Here is an 18,336-nt window from a genome sequence, read left to right on the forward strand (position 1 = left end):
GTCATAAAATCCTGCCTTTACCTTGAAAGGGGGCAGATAACAGTTGCTTGGTAGAGCTCCTAAGCGGACAGTCACCGGTGGAGAAGCCTGCTGGACTCAGCCTGTCCCCTTGCCTTAAGGCACTCCCGCCTTCATTGTCAGGCCGATTGCAGGTGGTGGGGACAGAAGGTGCACTCTTCTGTCAACAACCGCTCTCATCCTGCTCAGTTAGTGCTGACTTCTCTGCATGCTCTCTGGATATTCACAGCAATAGGATCCTTCTAAAACACTAATTTAAGGCATTTGTAAATCATTATTTTAAAAGAGACATGTTTCTAATGTTGATTTTTATAATAAGACTGTTTCCTTTAACTTAGGAAGAGTACCAAATCCAGAATCCAGTTAACAAATTTATTGCAGTGTAATCTTTGGTAAATTACATAATTTCTCTAAGCCTCAATTTCTTAAGTGAAGATAATTCCTACCCTATAAGGTTATTATGAGATTTAAATGAAAAAGTATATGTACAACATTTAATAGAGTACCTTGTGGGGAGCAACTCGGACTAGACTGTTACTGGAATTAAGACTTATTCTATGCATCTGCTCTCCCACAATATGGCGCTGGGAGAGGAGGAAACAGCTTCTACACAGCTGCCTCCAGTTCAACCAATAAACTGTAGGACCTGCTCCTGATTGGAGGAGAGCAGCATACTCGGCGTGTGGGTAGCAGAGTTGGGATTGGTGGAAGAGGACTATAAAGGAGGAGAGAGACAACACGCACCAGGAACATCTATCTGAAGGAACACCTGAGCAGCCCCCGAGAGAGCCGGCCGGCGGTGTGCCGCTCCCCCGGGAAAGTGGCAGGGGGAACCGCCCTTCCACGGAGGTGGAAGGGACGGTAGCCAACCTGGGAAGAACCAGCAGCAAACCTGGGAAGGGCCGAGCAGACAAAAGAACAGCGCAGGGTCCTGTGTTGTTCCTCCACGAAGAGGGGGAGCGACAGTACCTAGCATGATAAGGGATAAATAAATGATAGATCTATTTCTTTATCTCTTGGCATGGTTGGTAATGTTCATTACAATAACATTAATGTCCACTCTGCAATCTGATGACTGGTAAATATAAAATAATGCCTGAGGGGCCTGATTTGTGTCATAGTGGGTCAAGCCATTGCCTACAATGCTGGCATTCCATATGAGTGCTGGTTCAAGTCCTGGCAGCCCGGCTGCTTCACTTCTGATCTAGCTCCCTACCAGTGCACCTGGAAAAGCAGCGGAACATGGCCCAAGTATTTGGGTCCCTACACCCATATGGGAGACCCAGATAAGAGTTCCTGGCTTCAGACTGGCCCAGCCCCAGCCATTGTGTCCATATAGGGAATGAACCAATGGATAGAAGACCTCTCTCTGTCTCTGTCGCTCTCTGTAACTCTGACTTTCAAATAAACTATTAAAAAAAAAACTTGATATATTAAAAACTTTGTATTACCTTTATTTGTTTTTTTTGACTGATGTAGCAAAAGAAAGAAACAGGAGGACAGCCGTGGGAGTTGCTTATTGCTTATTGCTTTCTGCTGAGTCCGTAGGGTCCTTCAGACTGTGTCAGTGATACATTTATACCAGAGTAGATGAGAACCTCACAGGAAGCTCCTGCCTGGCTTCTCTGTTCTCCAGGGCACAGGAGGTTGCAGTTCCAAGGCCTCCAGTTACTTCCTTTCAGCGTGGTTCTGTTTCCCAAGGCCGCAGGGTAAAGATATCTGTTCTAGCTGTGGTCCCTGTTTTTTGTTGTCTTTTCTCTGGTCCCTGTTTTTTGTTGTCTTTTCTCCTCCCAATCAAATGTTCCCTTTTTTCTTTTTGTACAGAAGTACACTTCGTTCTCTACAACACTGTGCTGATGGTAGTTTGTTTTTTGTTTTGTGCTCTTTGTTTAAGATTTATTTATTTATCTGAAAGGCAGAGTGACAGAGAGAGAAAGGAACAGGGATATATCTTCCATCCTTAGTTCACTCCCCAAGTGGTTGCAGTGGAGTCTGCCGGACTGAAGCCAGAAGCCAGGAACTCTGTCCATCTTTCTTCCTTCCAAATACTTGGGCCATATGCTGCAGCTCTCTGAGGCACATGAGCAGGGAGCTGGATCAGAAGTGAAGTGGATAAGACTCAAACCAGCACTTGGATGTGGAATGCCAACATCACAAGCAGCAGCTTAACCCGCTGTACCACAGCGCAGTCCCTTGATGCTGTTTATTCTTAACAATAACACGGTGTTTGCTTTCCTCTGACATTACAGGCTTTGTGGTTCCCATTACTGGAGGCAATGATGGCCCCTCAGAAGCTGTCCAGTCCTGCTGCACCTCACCTGCAGGCTGAGGGTAAGGTCATCAGAACCTAAGCAACAGGACCGCCTGTGTCTTCACTGCCGTTTTTATTTACAGAAGCCTTCACTAAGATACTTTCCACAGTCACGTCTGTACTGTTTTCATAATGAAACCACAGTGACGTGATGGCGTTGTCATTCAGGTGTGAGTCGTTCTGCCATACCACTAAAAATGCTGAATCTTGAATAATAGTAGTCATTGCAGCTTGCAACAGTTATTGTAAGGTATCAAACTAGCCTTGGTTACCTAAGTTTTCCAGAAACTATATAAAACCACTCCTTTTCCCTGACTTACAAGAAAAAGTGAAAAGTCCTATTTTAAAGTAAATTTATTTTTAAATTTTTTGTATTCTTCATTTTTAACAGGTTCAATAGTTCATAGATACAGTTCTGAGAATATAATGATATTCCCTTTTTCCTTCCCTTCCTCCATTCTCCTCCCTCCTACCCTCTCTCCCTCTTTACTTTCCCCTTCTTTCCTTCATGGTTTTGTTTGTTTTTAAGTTATTTTGTTTAAAATTCATGCATTTCATAAATACAAATTTAGGAACATAGTGATTCTTCTCACCCTATCCTCCCTCACACCTGCACTCCCCCTCTTCTTCCACCCTCTCTTATTCTCCTTCACCTTTTTTTTTTTAAGATTTATTTATTTATTTGAAAGAGATACACAGAGAGAAGGAGAGGCAGAAAGAGAGAGAGAGGTCTTCCATCCACTGGTTCACTCTCCAGCTGCCTGCAATGGCAGGAGCTGTGCTGATCTGAAGCCAGGAGCCAGGAGCGTCTTCCAGGTCTCCCACGTGGGTGCAGGGGTCCAAGGACTTGGGCCATCTTCTACTGCTTTCCCAGGCCACAGCAGAGAGCTGGATCAGAAGTGGAGCAACCCAGATTTGAACCGGTGCCCATATGTAATGCTGGCACTGCAGGTGGTAACTTTACCCACTATGCCACAGTGTTGGCCCCTCCCCTTCACTGTTGAGATAATATATCTTTAATTTACATTGCAGTCAAGGGCTTAATGCTCCAGTAAATAAAGTGTTCAATAAGTAAAAAACACAAAGACTCTAGTTTAGTGGAAATGTAAGCAATGGCTGTAAACAGTAATGAAATAGAGAAATGGCTATTTCACCTATATACAGTAAATTTCAAAGTCATCACAAATCATTAAACCTAAATGCTTAGTGAAACAAGCCAGTCCCAAAAAGACATATATCATACGTTTTCCCTGATCTATGGTAACCAATACAGTACAAAAAAAGTAATCCATATGAGCAAAATTGACATTTTGAGGTTTGATAATTGTTTACAGCTTTTGTCTCTACTGTTGAGGAATAGTGTTTTTCTTCTTACTATTTGTTGAATTCTTTACTTAGTGGAGGGTTAAGCTTATGATTATAAAATAATGCCATCTCACTACTCCAAGTGATCAATTTCAGTTCACAATTGATCATAATGAAAGGAGTAAGAGTCAAAGGGAGCACATAAACAAGTCTAGTATCTGCTAACACCAACCGATAGAATAAATAAAGGGGAGAGTGATCCAACATGGGAAGTGAGATACTCAGCAGACTCATAGAATGGCGGATGTCCTAAATAGCACTCTGGCCTCAGAATCAGCCCTAAAGGCACTCGGATCTGGCTGAAAAGCCCATGAGAGTATTTCAGGCATGGAAAGCCAAGACACTCTGGCAAAAAGATCTCTGTGAGTGAGATCCCAGTGGAAAGAACAGGTCTTCAAAGAGGGAGGTGCCTTTCTCTGAAGGGAGGAGAGAACCTCCACTTTGACTATGACCGTGTCTAAACAAGATAAGAGTCGGAGAACTCAAGGGGCTTCCATAGCCTTGGAAACTCATAACTGGAGCAGAGGGAGATTACTGATGCCATAGACAGGAGTGTCAATTGGTAAAGTCAACAACAGGAGTCACTGTGCACTTACTCCTCATGTAGGATCTCTGTCCTTAACGTGCTGTACATTGTGATTTAATGCTATAACGAGTACTCAAACAGTATATTTCACTTTGTGTTTCTATGGGGGTGCAAACGACTGAAATCTTTACTTAATGTACACTAAACTGATCTTCTGTTAAAAAAAAAAAAAAGAAAGAAAGAAATTATCAATTCCCAACTTGACTCTCACTGGGATTAAACATGACAATAGGTCTGATCTGATTTCATCATCATTTAAAAAAAATCATCTATTATTTTTCACTTTATGTTTTTGTGTGGGAGCAAACTGTTGAAATACTTACTTAAGGTATACTAAGCTGATCTTCTGTATATTAAGATAATCGAAAATGAATCTTGATGTGAATGGAAGGGGAGAGGGAGTGGGAAAGGGGAGGGTTGTGGGTGGGAGGGACGGTATGGGGGGGGAAGCCATTGTAACACATGAGTCGTACTTTGGAAATTTATATTCATTAAATAAAAGATTAAAAAAAATAAAATAAAATAAAATAAACTGAAAGTATGTCACTGTAAAAATAGAAGAAAAAATACAAAAGGAAGGAGAAGAGTGAGAGGGAGGGTAGAATGGGAAGTATCACTATGCTCCTAAATCTTTACACAGGAAATACATGAAACTTGTTCACCTTATATAAAAAAAAAAAAAAACTTAAAAATAAATAAAAAGAATATGGAAAAACACTAACAGTATAATATTCTTAACCATTAGTTTGACAAAGGTATGAAATAAAGTTAGACAAAACTCAGGGGATTCCAATTCAAACCCATCGAGGTGGCATGTACCAATGCCATCTCACTAGTCCAAGTGATCAGCTTCAGTTCATAATTGATCATAATGATAGGATTAAGAGTCAAAGGGATCACATAAACAAGACTAGTGTCTGCTAATACTAACTGATATAATTAAAAAGGAGAGAATGATCCAACATAGGAAGCAGGATACACAGCAGTCTCATAGAATGGCAGATGTCCTAAACAGCACTCTGGCCTCAGAATCAACCCTTAAGGCATTCAGGTCTGACTAAAAAGCCCATGAGAGTATTTCAGGCATGGAAAGCCAAGACACTCTGGAAAAAAAATAAATAAATAAATAAAATCTACTGTAAATGAAAGATCTCTGGGAGTGAATCCCAGCGGAAAGAACGAGCCATCAAAGAAGGAGGTACCTTTCTCTGAAGGGAGGAGAGAATTTCCACTTTGACTATGGCCTTGTCTAAATATGATCAGAGTTGGCGAACAAAAGAGGCTTCCATAGCCTTAGCAACTCATGACAAGAGCCTCGGGTGATTACTGACGCCATAAACAAGTGTCAATTGTTAAATCAACAACAGGAGTCACTATGCACCTACTCCCCATGTAGGATCTCTGTCCTTAATGTGTTGTACTATGTCAATTAACAGTATAACTAGTACTCAAACAAACTTTGTGTTTCTGTGTGGGTGTAAACTGTTGAAGTCTTTACTTAGTAAATACTAAATTGATCTTCTGTATATAAGGATAATTGAAAATGAATCTTGTTGTGAATGGGATGGGAGAGGGAGTGGGAGATGGGAGGGTTGCGGGTAAGAGGGAGGTTATGTTCATTTCACTTTAACAGGTTTCCTTTTTGGTGCTCAGTTAGTTGTCACCTATCAAGGAGAACAAGTGGTATTTGTCCCTTTGGGATTGGCTTATTTCACTCAACATAATGTTTTCCAAATTCCTAACAGGGATTACTTTTCAGTTAAAATTTAAACACCTAAGAATAATTGTGTGTTAATTATAGAGTTCAACCAATGGTACTAGAACAAAAAAAAAAAATACCAAAATGGATAAAGTATTACATTGTACATCAACTGCCAGGACAAGAGCTGATCAAGTCACTGTTTCTCATAGTGTCCATTTCACTTCAACAAGTTTCCCCTTTGCTGCTCAGTTAGTTGTCAAAAAGGAAACCTGTTAAAGTGAAATGAACACTATGAGAAACAGTGACTTGATCAGCCCTCACCCTGACTGTTGATGAGCAGCTTAATATGTTATCCCTCTTAGTATTTTTTTTTGTTTGTTCTACTTAATACTTTTGGTTGAATACTGTAATCAATACACAATTCTTCTTAAGTGCTGAAACTTAACTGAAAAGTGATCGCTGTTAAATATGAGTGGGAATAAGAGAGGGAAGAGATGTGCAATTCGGGACATGCTCAAGCTGACTTACCCCAAACAGTAGAGTTAGAAACATACCAGGGGATTCTAATTCAATCCCATCGAGATGGCGTGTACCAATGCCATCTCACTAGTCCCAGTGATCAATTTCTGTTCACAATTGATCGTAATGATAGGACTAAGAACCAAAGGGATCACATAAACAGAATAGTGTCTGCAAATACTAGCTGATAGAATCAAAAAGGGAGAGAATGATCCAACATGGGAAGTGAGATACACAGCAGACCCATAGAATAGCAGATGTCCTAAACAGCACTCTGGCCTCATAATCATCCCTTAAGGCATGCAGATCTGGCTGAAATGCCCATGAGAGTATTTCAGGCATGGAAAGCCAAGACACTCTGGGGGAAAAAAAAACCTAAATGAAAGATCTCCGTGAGTGAGATCCCAGTGCAAAGAATGGGTCATCAAAGAAGGAGGTACCTTTCTTTGAAGGGAGGAGGGAACTTCCACTTTGACCATGGCCTTGTCTAAAAATGATCAGAGTCGGTGAACTCAGGGGGCTTCCATAGCCTTGGCAGCTCATGACAAGAGCCTAGGGTGATTACTGAGGCCATAAACAAGAGTGTCAATTTGTTAAGTCAACAACAGGAGTCACTGTGCACTTACTCCTCATGTAGGATCTTTGTCCTTAGTGTGCTGTACATTGAGATTTCATGCTATAACTAGTACTCAAACAGTATTTTTCACTTTATGTTTCTGTGTGGGAGCAAACTGTTGAAATCTTTACTTAATGTACGCTAAACTGATCTTCTGTATATAAAGAGAATCGAAAATGAATCTTGATGTGAATGGAAGGGGAGAGGGAGTGGATAAGGGGAGGGTTGCGGGTTGGAGGGATGTTATGGGGGGGAAGCCATTGTAATCAGTATTCTGTACTCTGGAAATTTATATTCATTAAATAAAAGTTAAAAAAAAGAAGGAAAAAAAAGGAAGAGGAAACATTCTGAGAAGATGATGCACAGGGTTTTCTGGTACTGACTGAATTAAGAGTGAATAGTAGAATATTTTAGGATAGGGAGGAATGGTAGCAGAGGAATAGTTAGAGAAACACATTTTGTGAGATTTGTGAAATAGGCATTGAAAACATTTATGGCAATGTTGGGAAGAAGACAGCGATGTGTTTATATACACATATTTATATTCATGTGCAGAATAAATACAAAGGTCTATGCCAAAAAAAAAAAAAAAAAAAGAGGGACGTTATTGGGCAGGGGAAGCCACTGTAATCCAAAAGATGTACTTTGGAAATTTGTATTTATTAAATAAAAGTTAAAAAAAAGTTTGGCAAAACTGTATTTGCAGCAGCCATATAATACACAGAGGCATATCTGTTTTTATTTTTGTTTTTTCTTTCTTTCTTTTCTTTTTTTTTTTTTTTGTAAATTGTAGCTCCCACATGTAAGAGAGAACACACACTATTTGTCTTTCTGTGTTCAGCTTATTTCACTCAACACAATGTCCTCCAGTTTGCTGCAAATGGTAGAATCTCATTCTTTCTTATAGCTTAATAATATTCCATTGTATATATATGCTACATTTTCTTTATCCATTCCTCTCATGAGAAACACTTTGGTCAATTCCGTATTTTGGCTATTGTGAACAGTGTTGCTATAAGCATGGTGGTGCAGGTATCTCTTTGATCCAAAGTGTTCCTGTCTTTTGGGTATATACCCAAAAGTGGGATTGCTGGATCATATGGCAAGTCTATTTGTGGTTTTTTAAGAAATCTCCGTACTGTTTTAAACTAACCTTATTATCAACATTTTGTTCTGACAGCGCTGAAATCTTTGACCATGCAAGTCCTAAACAGCATGGCAGCTTTTATTGCCCTTCCATCCATCCTGCAAAGAATCTTACAGGTGAGTTCAAGGAGGGAAACTATATGTTGACGGATTTGAACTAATACTTTAGTTATGTGTAAATAGCAAATTGAGCTGGTGTTTAAATGAGTCTCAAGCATAATGCAGTTAATTTTTGGCATTAGCTAAATAATTAACTCAGGATCCTCCTCTTTGAATCTTTTCTGTCACTCCTTGGTATGAGTTTGCCTGATTTAATTGGGTAGTCACTGTCATCTCGGGATTGAGATACACAGGCTTCCTATTGGTGTGCCAACTGGGAAAGAATTAGCACTCATTTCCAGTGGATTATACTTTTTAAATCAAAAGTAGAACCTAAAAATTTATCTAATGAAAGCACTTCTTAATTAGTTGTTACTTGGTTTTCTAACTCATCCTAAAACCATTTCTGTGTTCAAGATTCATCCCTAGCTCTAAATTCTAACTGGCTTTGTGTCAACAGCCTTGTTAGGAAATGTCATTCCAACAGGTTTTTTTTTAGCAAAATGGCCTGAATCTTCTAACTTCATCAAAAAGAAAACACTAGAAATAATGTAAGATGTATATTTAGAAAAACCTGTGAGCATGCTTGGGGAACAGCAGGTTCTAAGGATCCATTTTCTCTTCCCTCATTTTATGCAGTGTGGACACACACACACACACACACAATCAAGTAGCAATATGATGCTGTTGGTTTTTTTAAGTTTAAAATTATTTTCGTCTGATCAGCAGTGTCTATAAAAGCTCCCTTTCAAGGCCTGCCAAGCTCTCTCATCTGGTTTGAAGCTCCTGGGCCATTACTGATAAAGACAACCACATCTAGTAGTCTCTGTCATCACACTGCACGCTGTCATTGAAGGATGTATTTTTAAACTTGTTATCTCATTTGATGCTTAGTGACTATCGCATGCTCAGTAATTCTTTGACTTAGGCTACTTCTAGCCATCTTAAAATACTTGAATCATATTTTTAATCATATGTAAAGTAATATCTCCATAAGTCAGGAATACTTTACCAATTAAATTAGAAAAAAATTAAATCCGAAAGTCAAAAGTGAGTTCTCTCTCTTTCTTTTTCATCTTTATTTAATTGAAAGACAGAATTACAGACAGAGGGAGGGAAGGACAGAGAGAAAGGTCTTCTGCCTGCTGGTTCATTTGACCAGAGCTGCGCCAATCTGAAGCCAGGAGCCAGGAGCTTCTTCCAGGTCTCTCACGTGGGTGTAGGGGCCCAAGCACTTGGGCCATCTTCCAGTACTTTCCCAGGCCATAAGCAGAAAGCTAGATCAAAAGAGGAGTAGCCAGGACATGAACCGGTGCGTAAACAGGATTCCAGCACCACAGGCAGAGGCTTAGCCTACCACGCCACAGTGCTGGTCCGTGAGTTCTCTCTTTATATTGAATTTTAACTACACATTGTGACACATAAATTTTAACAAAAACCTGTCTCTCAGTTCATAAAAAGCATATGAATTTTTAAATTTGTGTTTCAACATGTGGTATATCTTAAAAATCATTAGAAATGGACTATTGATATGCACTGGGCCTTAGCTCAGTCTGCTGTAACAGATTGCCTTTTGCTGAATAGCTTAAGCAACAGACATTTATTTCTCGCCGTTCTGAAATAGGGTGCGATGTGGTTGGGTCTTGGTGGAGGCCCTCTTTCTGATTTACAAAGGGCTGCCTTCTCACTCTCCTGTATGAGGGTGGGAGGGGGGTGGGGGGGGCAGGCTGTCTCCTCTTGTTTTCTTATAAGGTTACTGATCCCACCAAGAGGGCTCCACCCGCCTGACCTCAGTACCTGCCAAAGGCCCCATCTGCAAGCGACATGCTAGTGTCGATGAAGGCTTCAGCATACAGATTTGAGGAGGGGGGACAGAAACATTAAATCCATAGCACGATACAGCATGGGTGATCTCTAACCTACAGCACTGAATGAAAGAAGCCAGAGAATGTCCCATCTATCGGATACTCTAGAAAACACAAAGCAGTCTGTAAAGATCGAAAGAGTAGTGACTGAGGATGCAGGTTCAGGGTCGGGGCGAGGGGTGATCTTTCCAGGACAGGACATTTCAGTGGATGATGGATATATTTGTTATCTTTAGTGTGGCACTGGTTTTACAAGCGTATACATATGTCAGAACATACCAAATTATATGTCAATAAGACCTTTATAAAGCTTTTGTTTTTAAATCAGTTATCAAATTATAGTAAATAAGTTCTCTGCCTCCCAACCCTCACACAAGGCCCAATCATGTGACTATTAACTCTTTTACTCCTGCCTTCATATTGGCGTACCCTCTGGGCTGTGAGTTTCATAAAAGTAGATAGCATGACTGTCTCATTCACTGTTTTATCTCCAAAACCTACTGCAATGCCTAGCACATAGTATTTGCTCAGTGAATATTAATTGAGTCAATCATCTAATGTCCTAGAGTGGTTTTCAACAATTTATAAAGAACTTTGTGTTCATTCTCTCTCTTTTTTTTTTTTTTTTTTTTTTTTTTTTTGAGTTCTGTGCACATGGAGCTGGGGAAGTAGTAGTATCCTCATGCTTCTCATGAGGAAAATGCCACCTGACTGAATAGCTTGCCTTGGTCATTAAATGGCAGCAGCCAGCCTACTAACCCAGGTCTTCTAACTTCACGTTTTAGGTCTTTTCTTCCGTACCTGACACTAGTCAAGGTATTTTATCATATCCGTATCCCTTTATTAAGTCCCCTGGGAAAAGATGGGAAGTAACAGTTAAGATGCACAGTTGGGAGGCTGGTGTGGCACAGCAGGTGAAACCACCACCTGCAACGCCAGCATCCCACATGGGTGCCCTTTCAAGTCCTGGCTGTTCTGCTTCCCATCCAGCTCCCTGCTAATGGCCTGGGGAAAGCAGCAGAAGATGGCCAAGTGCTGGGGCCCCCACACCCACATGGGATGCCAGAAGAAGCTCCTGGCTTCAGGCTGGCCTAGCCCTGACCATTGCAGCCCTCTGGAGAATGACCAGTGGGTAGAAGATCTTTCTGCCTCTCTTTAATTCTGTCTTTCAAATAAAGAAATGAATATTTAAAAAAAAAAAAAAAGCACCACTGCTCAGTTCCACTGAAAAATGCTGGTTTTTCCAAAAGGCAATGTTCACATAACAAGCCGTTCTGAAAGATCTTCTTGACCTCTGCATGTTTATTTAGCCTGATGCCTGGACGTGGATTGCTTTAATGAACACTGGGTGATAAGTAAGAGAGTGCTCTTAAGGGGACCTATTTATGTTATAGACATTCTGTCTTCACTCTGGCAAAAGTGATTCTTGGCTTTGGAGAAGCTATTTATGATTTTGTTACTGAGGGAATTAAAGCATACAAATGCTTTATGCACTCTGCTGTTTAGGGCATCATTCATATTTTAAAGAAATGTTCAATTAGTAAACATTTTGATTTTAAAACAAAACACAGGCATGATACAATAGATATTACAAAGCAATAGGAAAACATTTGAAAAAACAAATTTTTGTAGGGTACTCAAGTACCTTCTTTCAGTTTACAAACAAGTTAAAGAGAAAGCTCAGCAGTTATTCATTGCTGCAGAATCTAGCTGACATCTTTGGAAAATAAATGTGAAGAGCCAGTGGATTGTGTACCTGCTGTGCCAGAAGCCTTGAGCTTCCTTTTGCATTCTATAATTTATTTGTTATCCCAGTAGGAGGTGGTTTTCATGATTTTGCTTTTAAATTATGTATATTAAAGTGAAATGTACTGATGTAAATATAGAAATGACCTATAAGGCTGTCTTATTTTTGCCAGAATTTAACCTTTAAAGATTTCTTATTCTCCAAACCACCCTTGTCATAAACAGATGCCAGAGCTATATTAGCATATTGATGCACATATTATAGTAGATCTTATAATAGATTTCTTATAATAGGATACTGTACTATCTGTTGACACTTTACAGAGTAATAAATGTGCTTATTAAGAACTTAACTGAAAGCATAATTAAGTGAAGATGAGAAGCATTAACATGGATCTGTTTTTATGAAAAGAAATAAAGATAAAAATTATCCGTGTATGTATAGCCTGCATTGTTTCTCTAGTTAAAGGACTAGTCTGAGATTTAAAAAAAAAAAAAAAAAGTCATAGCTGTTGAAAGTGGCCTATACATGTTTGACAGGTATCTTTACCTTAGTAATATCGTCTCCAGCCATGAAACAGGAATGTTTTCTGTGAAGCTCAAGTCACCTGTTCCAGCCCAAACTTGTAGGTGTGTTAATTAGCCACAGATTCAGAGTTCTTGTGGACCTAGACTCTCTTCAGCCTTAACTCAGCAGCTAAAAGGACCAGAGGAGCAGATGGTAGCAAGTTCCAGGTGTTCTAGATTGACCTAGAGTGCTGAAAACCTAGTCGTTAGAAACTGCATGGCCCAGCCTGCCAGAACCATCATCGGAAAAGAAAAGAAAAATAAGCCCATCCTGAGACTGTTTGCGTGGTCTTTCTGCTTATTTACCCTTTTCTCTTTCTTCTGAACCTATAGTTATTCTTCTAACACTAAGGTTTTAATACCCTAAATCCTCCCTAAGAAGTAGCCAGATATGTTACCTATGTTACCCAACTGTCATTAATTTATCACATAGTTACCTGTATTTTTCTAGGAAAAAATCAGTTCACATAACTATACTTGGGAGACAAAGTGTGCTCATTAAAAAAAAAAAAAAAACACGGTTCTAGGGGCCAGCATTGTAGTACAGCAGGTTAAGCTGCAGCCTGCAATGCCAGCCTCCCAACTGGGTGCTGGTCTGAGTCCCAGCTGCTCCACTTCTGATCCAGCTGCCTGCTAATGTGCCTGGGAAAGTAGTGGGAGATGGCCCCTCTCTCTGTACTCTGCCTTTCAAATAAATAAATAAACCTTAAAAAATGAAAAAAAAAAAAAAAAAACACCACGGTTCTTCAGTGCCGTTATTCAAACCTTAGCTCGTCTGCTTAATAGTTTTGTGTCTTAGAGGAGCCTCAGTGTCTTCATTCACAGACGTTGAAGGAATTTAGTGATGTGATTATATGGTTATTCCATGACCTCCCCTGGGAAATGATTCCAGCACCCCTACAGACACCAAAATCCACAGATGCTTAGGTCCCTTATGTAGAATGTCATGTTAAAAGCATGTAACTTACACACATGCTCCTGTATACTTTTAGGGGTGGGGAACATCTGGCATGTCCACAAAATCATTTGGTCTGGCCCTGCCAAGACAACCACAAATGGTAATCAGAATCCAGTAAATCTATAGCAGACTTATTTTTTAAGTTGATAATTTTGTATGGCCTGTGAATAATGTTATAAATCTCCAAATGGCCCTTGGCAGAAAAAAGATTCCCCACTCCTTCTTTAAATCATCTCTAGATTACTTTATAATACTTCATAAAATATGAATGCTATGAAAATATTTGTTACATTGTGTTGTTCAGAGAATTAATGACAAGGGGAAAAGTCTACACAGGTTCAGCACAAACGTAAGTTTTCCCTCAGATCTTTTGGATCTTCAGATGAATCCAGGGTTCTGGAACCTGCAGATCGGGAATCCACGCATGCAGAGAGCTGAGTGTATAAAGTGCTCACTGTGCTTAGCATTGCCACCCACTCAGTAAATAACAGTGACTTTATCATCATTGCATAATTGGGTTCTCCTGTTTGGCGTGAGAGTTATTTGTGCCACATATAGCCTCACATTAGAGTAAAGTGGTAGATGTGATATGCTCACTTATTAGCAATTTTTAAAATTACAATTATCATTTAACAAAGGTGCGGTAAAATGGGCATGCAAATGTGCTGGTGGAAGTAAAAATTGCACAGTAAGCTTTTTGGTAGAGTAATTTGCCAATATATATTGATGCCATTAAAAAGCTCCTTGACCCTATAATTTATTTTCTAGAAATCTGCTCTTAAAAAAAAAGGATCAGAGATTCAGAACAAGATTTGAAGCCACTAGGCATTTCATAATGGTGGGTGGAGTTTACAGAAGGGGAGAGTTTTAAATGCCCAACATCAGAGAATGATTAATAAACCATGGTATTTTCACAAGATTCATATTCTGCAAGTATTAAAAAATACTTGATTGATATGGGAATATCTCACAATATACCATTAAGTTAAAAAAGATAAACATACTATATGAAATACCCAAATTTTGTGCGTTAAGACGTACATCACTCCACCTTTTCCTTTCTCTCTTTCTCTGGAAACAATATTGGAGGACTGTACATCAAAATGACCACAGCATTCATGTCTAGGTGGTTGGATTTCAATTTTTGGTGTTTTTAGGGACACAGGTCAGTGTTTTCCAAATTGTACATAATCAAGTTAGTTGGCATGCCCCATGAAAAGCAGCATCAAGGTATCTGTTGTGTATCAGTAGTGAATTTATTGGGGGAAAACTTAAAATACCATGAGTTATGGTGTATGTAGTTAGCCTCTTGGTCTAGATGATTACCTCCTTGGGGACGGCATTGTAGTGCAGAGTGTTAAGCCACCACCCGTGATGCCTATGTCCCATATGGGTACCAGGCCAAATCCAGCTGTTCCACTTCCAATCCAGCTTTCTGATAATGTACCTGGGAAAGCAGTAGAAGACTAGGGTCCCTGTCATCCCATGTGGAAGACCTGGATGGAATTCCTGTGTCCAGACGTTGGCCTGACCCAGTCACAGCCACTGGGAGTAAAACAGCATATGGAAGATATCTGTATCTTTCCCTCTCTCATTTTCACTCTCTCTCTCTCCTGCTCTCCCTTTCTCTCTGTTTCTTCCTCTCTCTTTCAAAACTCTGCCTTCAATTAAATAAATGCATCTTTAAAAAAAAAAGATGCCCACCTCCCATACTGTAGTGCCTCGATTCAGTTCCCAGCTCCAGCTCCAGTACCTGCCTTCAGCTTCCTGCTAATGAAGACTCTAGGAGGAAGCAGGGACTGCTCAATTACTTGGTTTCCTGCCACCTTCGTGTGATACCTGGACTGCATTCATGGCTCAGCCTGACCCAGCCCTGACCATTGCAAGCTTTAGGGGGTGAACCAGTGAATGAGAACTCTGTGTCTGTCTCTGTATTTCTGCGCCTCTCAAATAAATTATTAAAAGTAATAATAAAATAAAATACTAAGAATCATAACAATTAAAATTTTTACAATTTTTTTCTAATTAGGATCCAGTTTATGGAAAAGGAAAACTTGGAGAAATCCAGGGACTTATTCTGGGGATGTTAGATACTTTTAACTATGAACAGGTAAGTAAGCTACTTGCTATGTCTGTCCTAGGGTAGAAAAAAGCAAATTTTTTTTGCATCTGTATTTTTTTTCCTTAAAAGTGACTGTATATTTACTATAAGTTAGGTAGGTTGAGGTATATGTGCAGTTTTTTTCTATTTTTAAATTTCTTTTGGCTTTAATTTGCATAAATGTGCGCGCACACACACACACACACACGTATATATTCCAGAATGTGGAAATGCACCTAAATCAGACTCATATTATTTTTGTAATTGATTGGTAGTTAGACAAATATCTTTTTTTCAAATTGAATGTAAGAAAGACTTTCTGGGAAAAAAATAGTATACAAAGTTGTAACCCATGAAAAGTGAGGGTCAGCATGAAAATAAAAGGTGCAAAATAAAAGTAAATGAATGTTTTAAGCATTCTGAAGCAGATTGTTGCTAATGACCCAACGTAATCATTAGTCTTCCTTTAACTCAGAATTGTCTATAGCTTTCATTCTCTGTGTGAGCTACCTTGCTGTAAAAAATTTATTTCTTGGTAAACCTCGACATAACTCACGAAGCCACCTAGGAAAAATGCCACTCAGGCATGTTAGATACAATGTCTGTGTTTTTAAGAATCTGAGAGAAGAAAAAGAAAAATTGGAGTAGCCCAAAGCTTTTTCAAGAGTGTTATAAGAATTGCTGTTTTGCTAAGCACAGCCCAGTGAAGCTTGATAGTGCTGTAGGCACAGATGCCAGGTTAGTAGAAGGAAAGTAGAGTGTAAGACAGAAAATGTTGCCCAACTTCTCAACTACCGAAGAAGAGAAAAAAACGGCATGGGTCGGAAAAAAACAGTCAGACAATCAGAACTAAAAGGTCTGCGTGACAGATGCAGTTAGGGCCAAGCTACATAATATAGCAAGGAGGGTGGGCAGTACCAAGCTCAGTCTTTCCCTTTGGAACTGACGGAAAAGAACACAACTGCATATCCAAATAATATATATGAATGTGAGCCTTAATGTGGTAGCTATGAAAATGTCTTTATGTGACTTAATGACAGATGTCACAGCCTTGAGTAGATTCAAATGGCTTATAATTGCCCATCAGGAAAATGTGATCTCCCTGCCCTAGGGAGACGAGCACTGAGTAATGGCTATTAGCTTTGCCAGTGAAAGGTTATTTGAAACATTGCCATGAGTGTGGTTTCAATAAAAAATCAGGAATCCAGACTTAGCTATGTTCTTTGTTACAACACTCTGAGTCATTCAGAGAGAAGTTACTATATAAGTGTAATAAATAGACTTGGACTTATCTAGTCGTTTGAAAGCCATCAACAGTCAATTAAGCCACAGAATGGCAGAGCATACATTTCTCAGTAGAAATTAGTGGCAGGCTTCAGAATCTTAATGTGTATACTCATCACTACTCTGTACATTAAGATTAACTACTTGAGAGTTTGGGGGTTCTGATGCAAGTTTCATCAATTTTATCCCTTTGAAAACTAAGTAAGTGCTATTCCCCTTTCATCTCCTCTGTTCCTTTCATTTCTCACCTTCCTTTGTTTGTTTCTGTTTTGGCCTCTCATAGACTCTGCTAGAAACAACTACTAGCCTTCTAAACCAAGATCTCCACTGGTCATTGTGTAACCTGAGAGCATCAGTCACCAGAGGACTGAATCCCAAACAGGACTACTGCTCCATATGTTTGCAGCAGTACAAGCGACGCCAAGAAATGGCTGATGAAATTATTGTCTTTAGGTAAGAGAAAGAAGGAAATGTAGCAGTATGGTATTTGTACATGTATGATACTACCAGGCAGGAATATGGATACACATGTGGATACATAGCCCCAGCCTGTTGTTCTAGCAATGAACAAGACTGGCAAGTGCCTGCCTTCATTGACCTTACTTTCTCCCCAGGGGTGAAAAGGAGCAGAGGTTTGGGCACTCGGACAATGAACAAATACAGAGTAGTAAGAGCTATGGAGAAAAATAAAACACTGGGCCAGAGGATGGAGGGAGGCAGTGTTCTGGAGGAGATGCTATTTTGAGAAAGCACAATGAGGGAAGGCGTCTCTGAGTAAGTGACATTTGAGCAGAGAGAGAGAGGAGAGAAGGTTCTGAGAAGAGTTTGTATTTAGAATATATTTTAAAGGTAGGCCTGATTGGCTGCTGTATCAGATATGGGAAGAGGGCGAGGGGTGGGGGGGAATTAGTTCTTTTGCCTGAGCAACTGGTGACCCTATTACCAGGAGTAACAGATGCAAGGAAATGAGGAAATCAAGAGGTTTTTACTTGCAGATGTTAGGTTTGGGATGGCTATTAAATATTGCAAGAACAATGTCAAGTAGATAGATGGTATAGTCAGAATCTGGAGACATGTTGAGACTGGAAATATGTCATCAGCATATAAGTGATATTTAAGCCACAGTGCAAAGGAGAGGTATAGTGCAGAAATAAAGGGGTTAGTCTCAGAGCAGAGATGGCCCATCCAGGATATCCAGGTACTGCAGACAGTCTCATGTGGACTTGAGCCAGATTTCAAGAATTAAGATCTTAACACCACCACGTGCTATCTGTAAGTCTCTAGGCAAGTTATTTAACTTCTTTGTATCTTTGTTTTTCCATCTACAAATTGAAATAACAACAGTACCTACCTAAGATTTTTTAAAGGTTAAATGAGATAATTTATGTAAGGTAGCTGTAATGGTAACCAGCATGAGTACTTCATTAATGGCAACTGTGCAGGAAAATGGATA

The 18,336-nt window shown here is 39.7% G+C and overlaps 1 protein-coding gene across 2 annotated transcripts in view; it reads left to right on the plus strand.

Moving 5' to 3' along the window:
* The window catches only part of VPS8 (VPS8 subunit of CORVET complex), a 274,516-nt gene that overhangs the window by 196,206 nt on the left and 59,974 nt on the right, over nucleotides 1–18,336 (plus strand). For both annotated transcript variants that reach the window (XM_008266588.4, XM_070072435.1), the window contains 4 exons: nucleotides 2,268–2,349; nucleotides 8,298–8,380; nucleotides 15,528–15,608; nucleotides 17,167–17,336. In XM_008266588.4, the coding sequence (XP_008264810.1) occupies nucleotides 2,268–2,349; nucleotides 8,298–8,380; nucleotides 15,528–15,608; nucleotides 17,167–17,336 (416 nt within the window). The remainder of the gene's footprint in view (nucleotides 1–2,267; nucleotides 2,350–8,297; nucleotides 8,381–15,527; nucleotides 15,609–17,166; nucleotides 17,337–18,336) is intronic.

The sequence above is a fragment of the Oryctolagus cuniculus genome, chromosome 4, assembly GCF_964237555.1.
Source record: "Oryctolagus cuniculus chromosome 4, mOryCun1.1, whole genome shotgun sequence".
NCBI classification, from domain to species: domain Eukaryota; kingdom Metazoa; phylum Chordata; class Mammalia; order Lagomorpha; family Leporidae; genus Oryctolagus; species Oryctolagus cuniculus.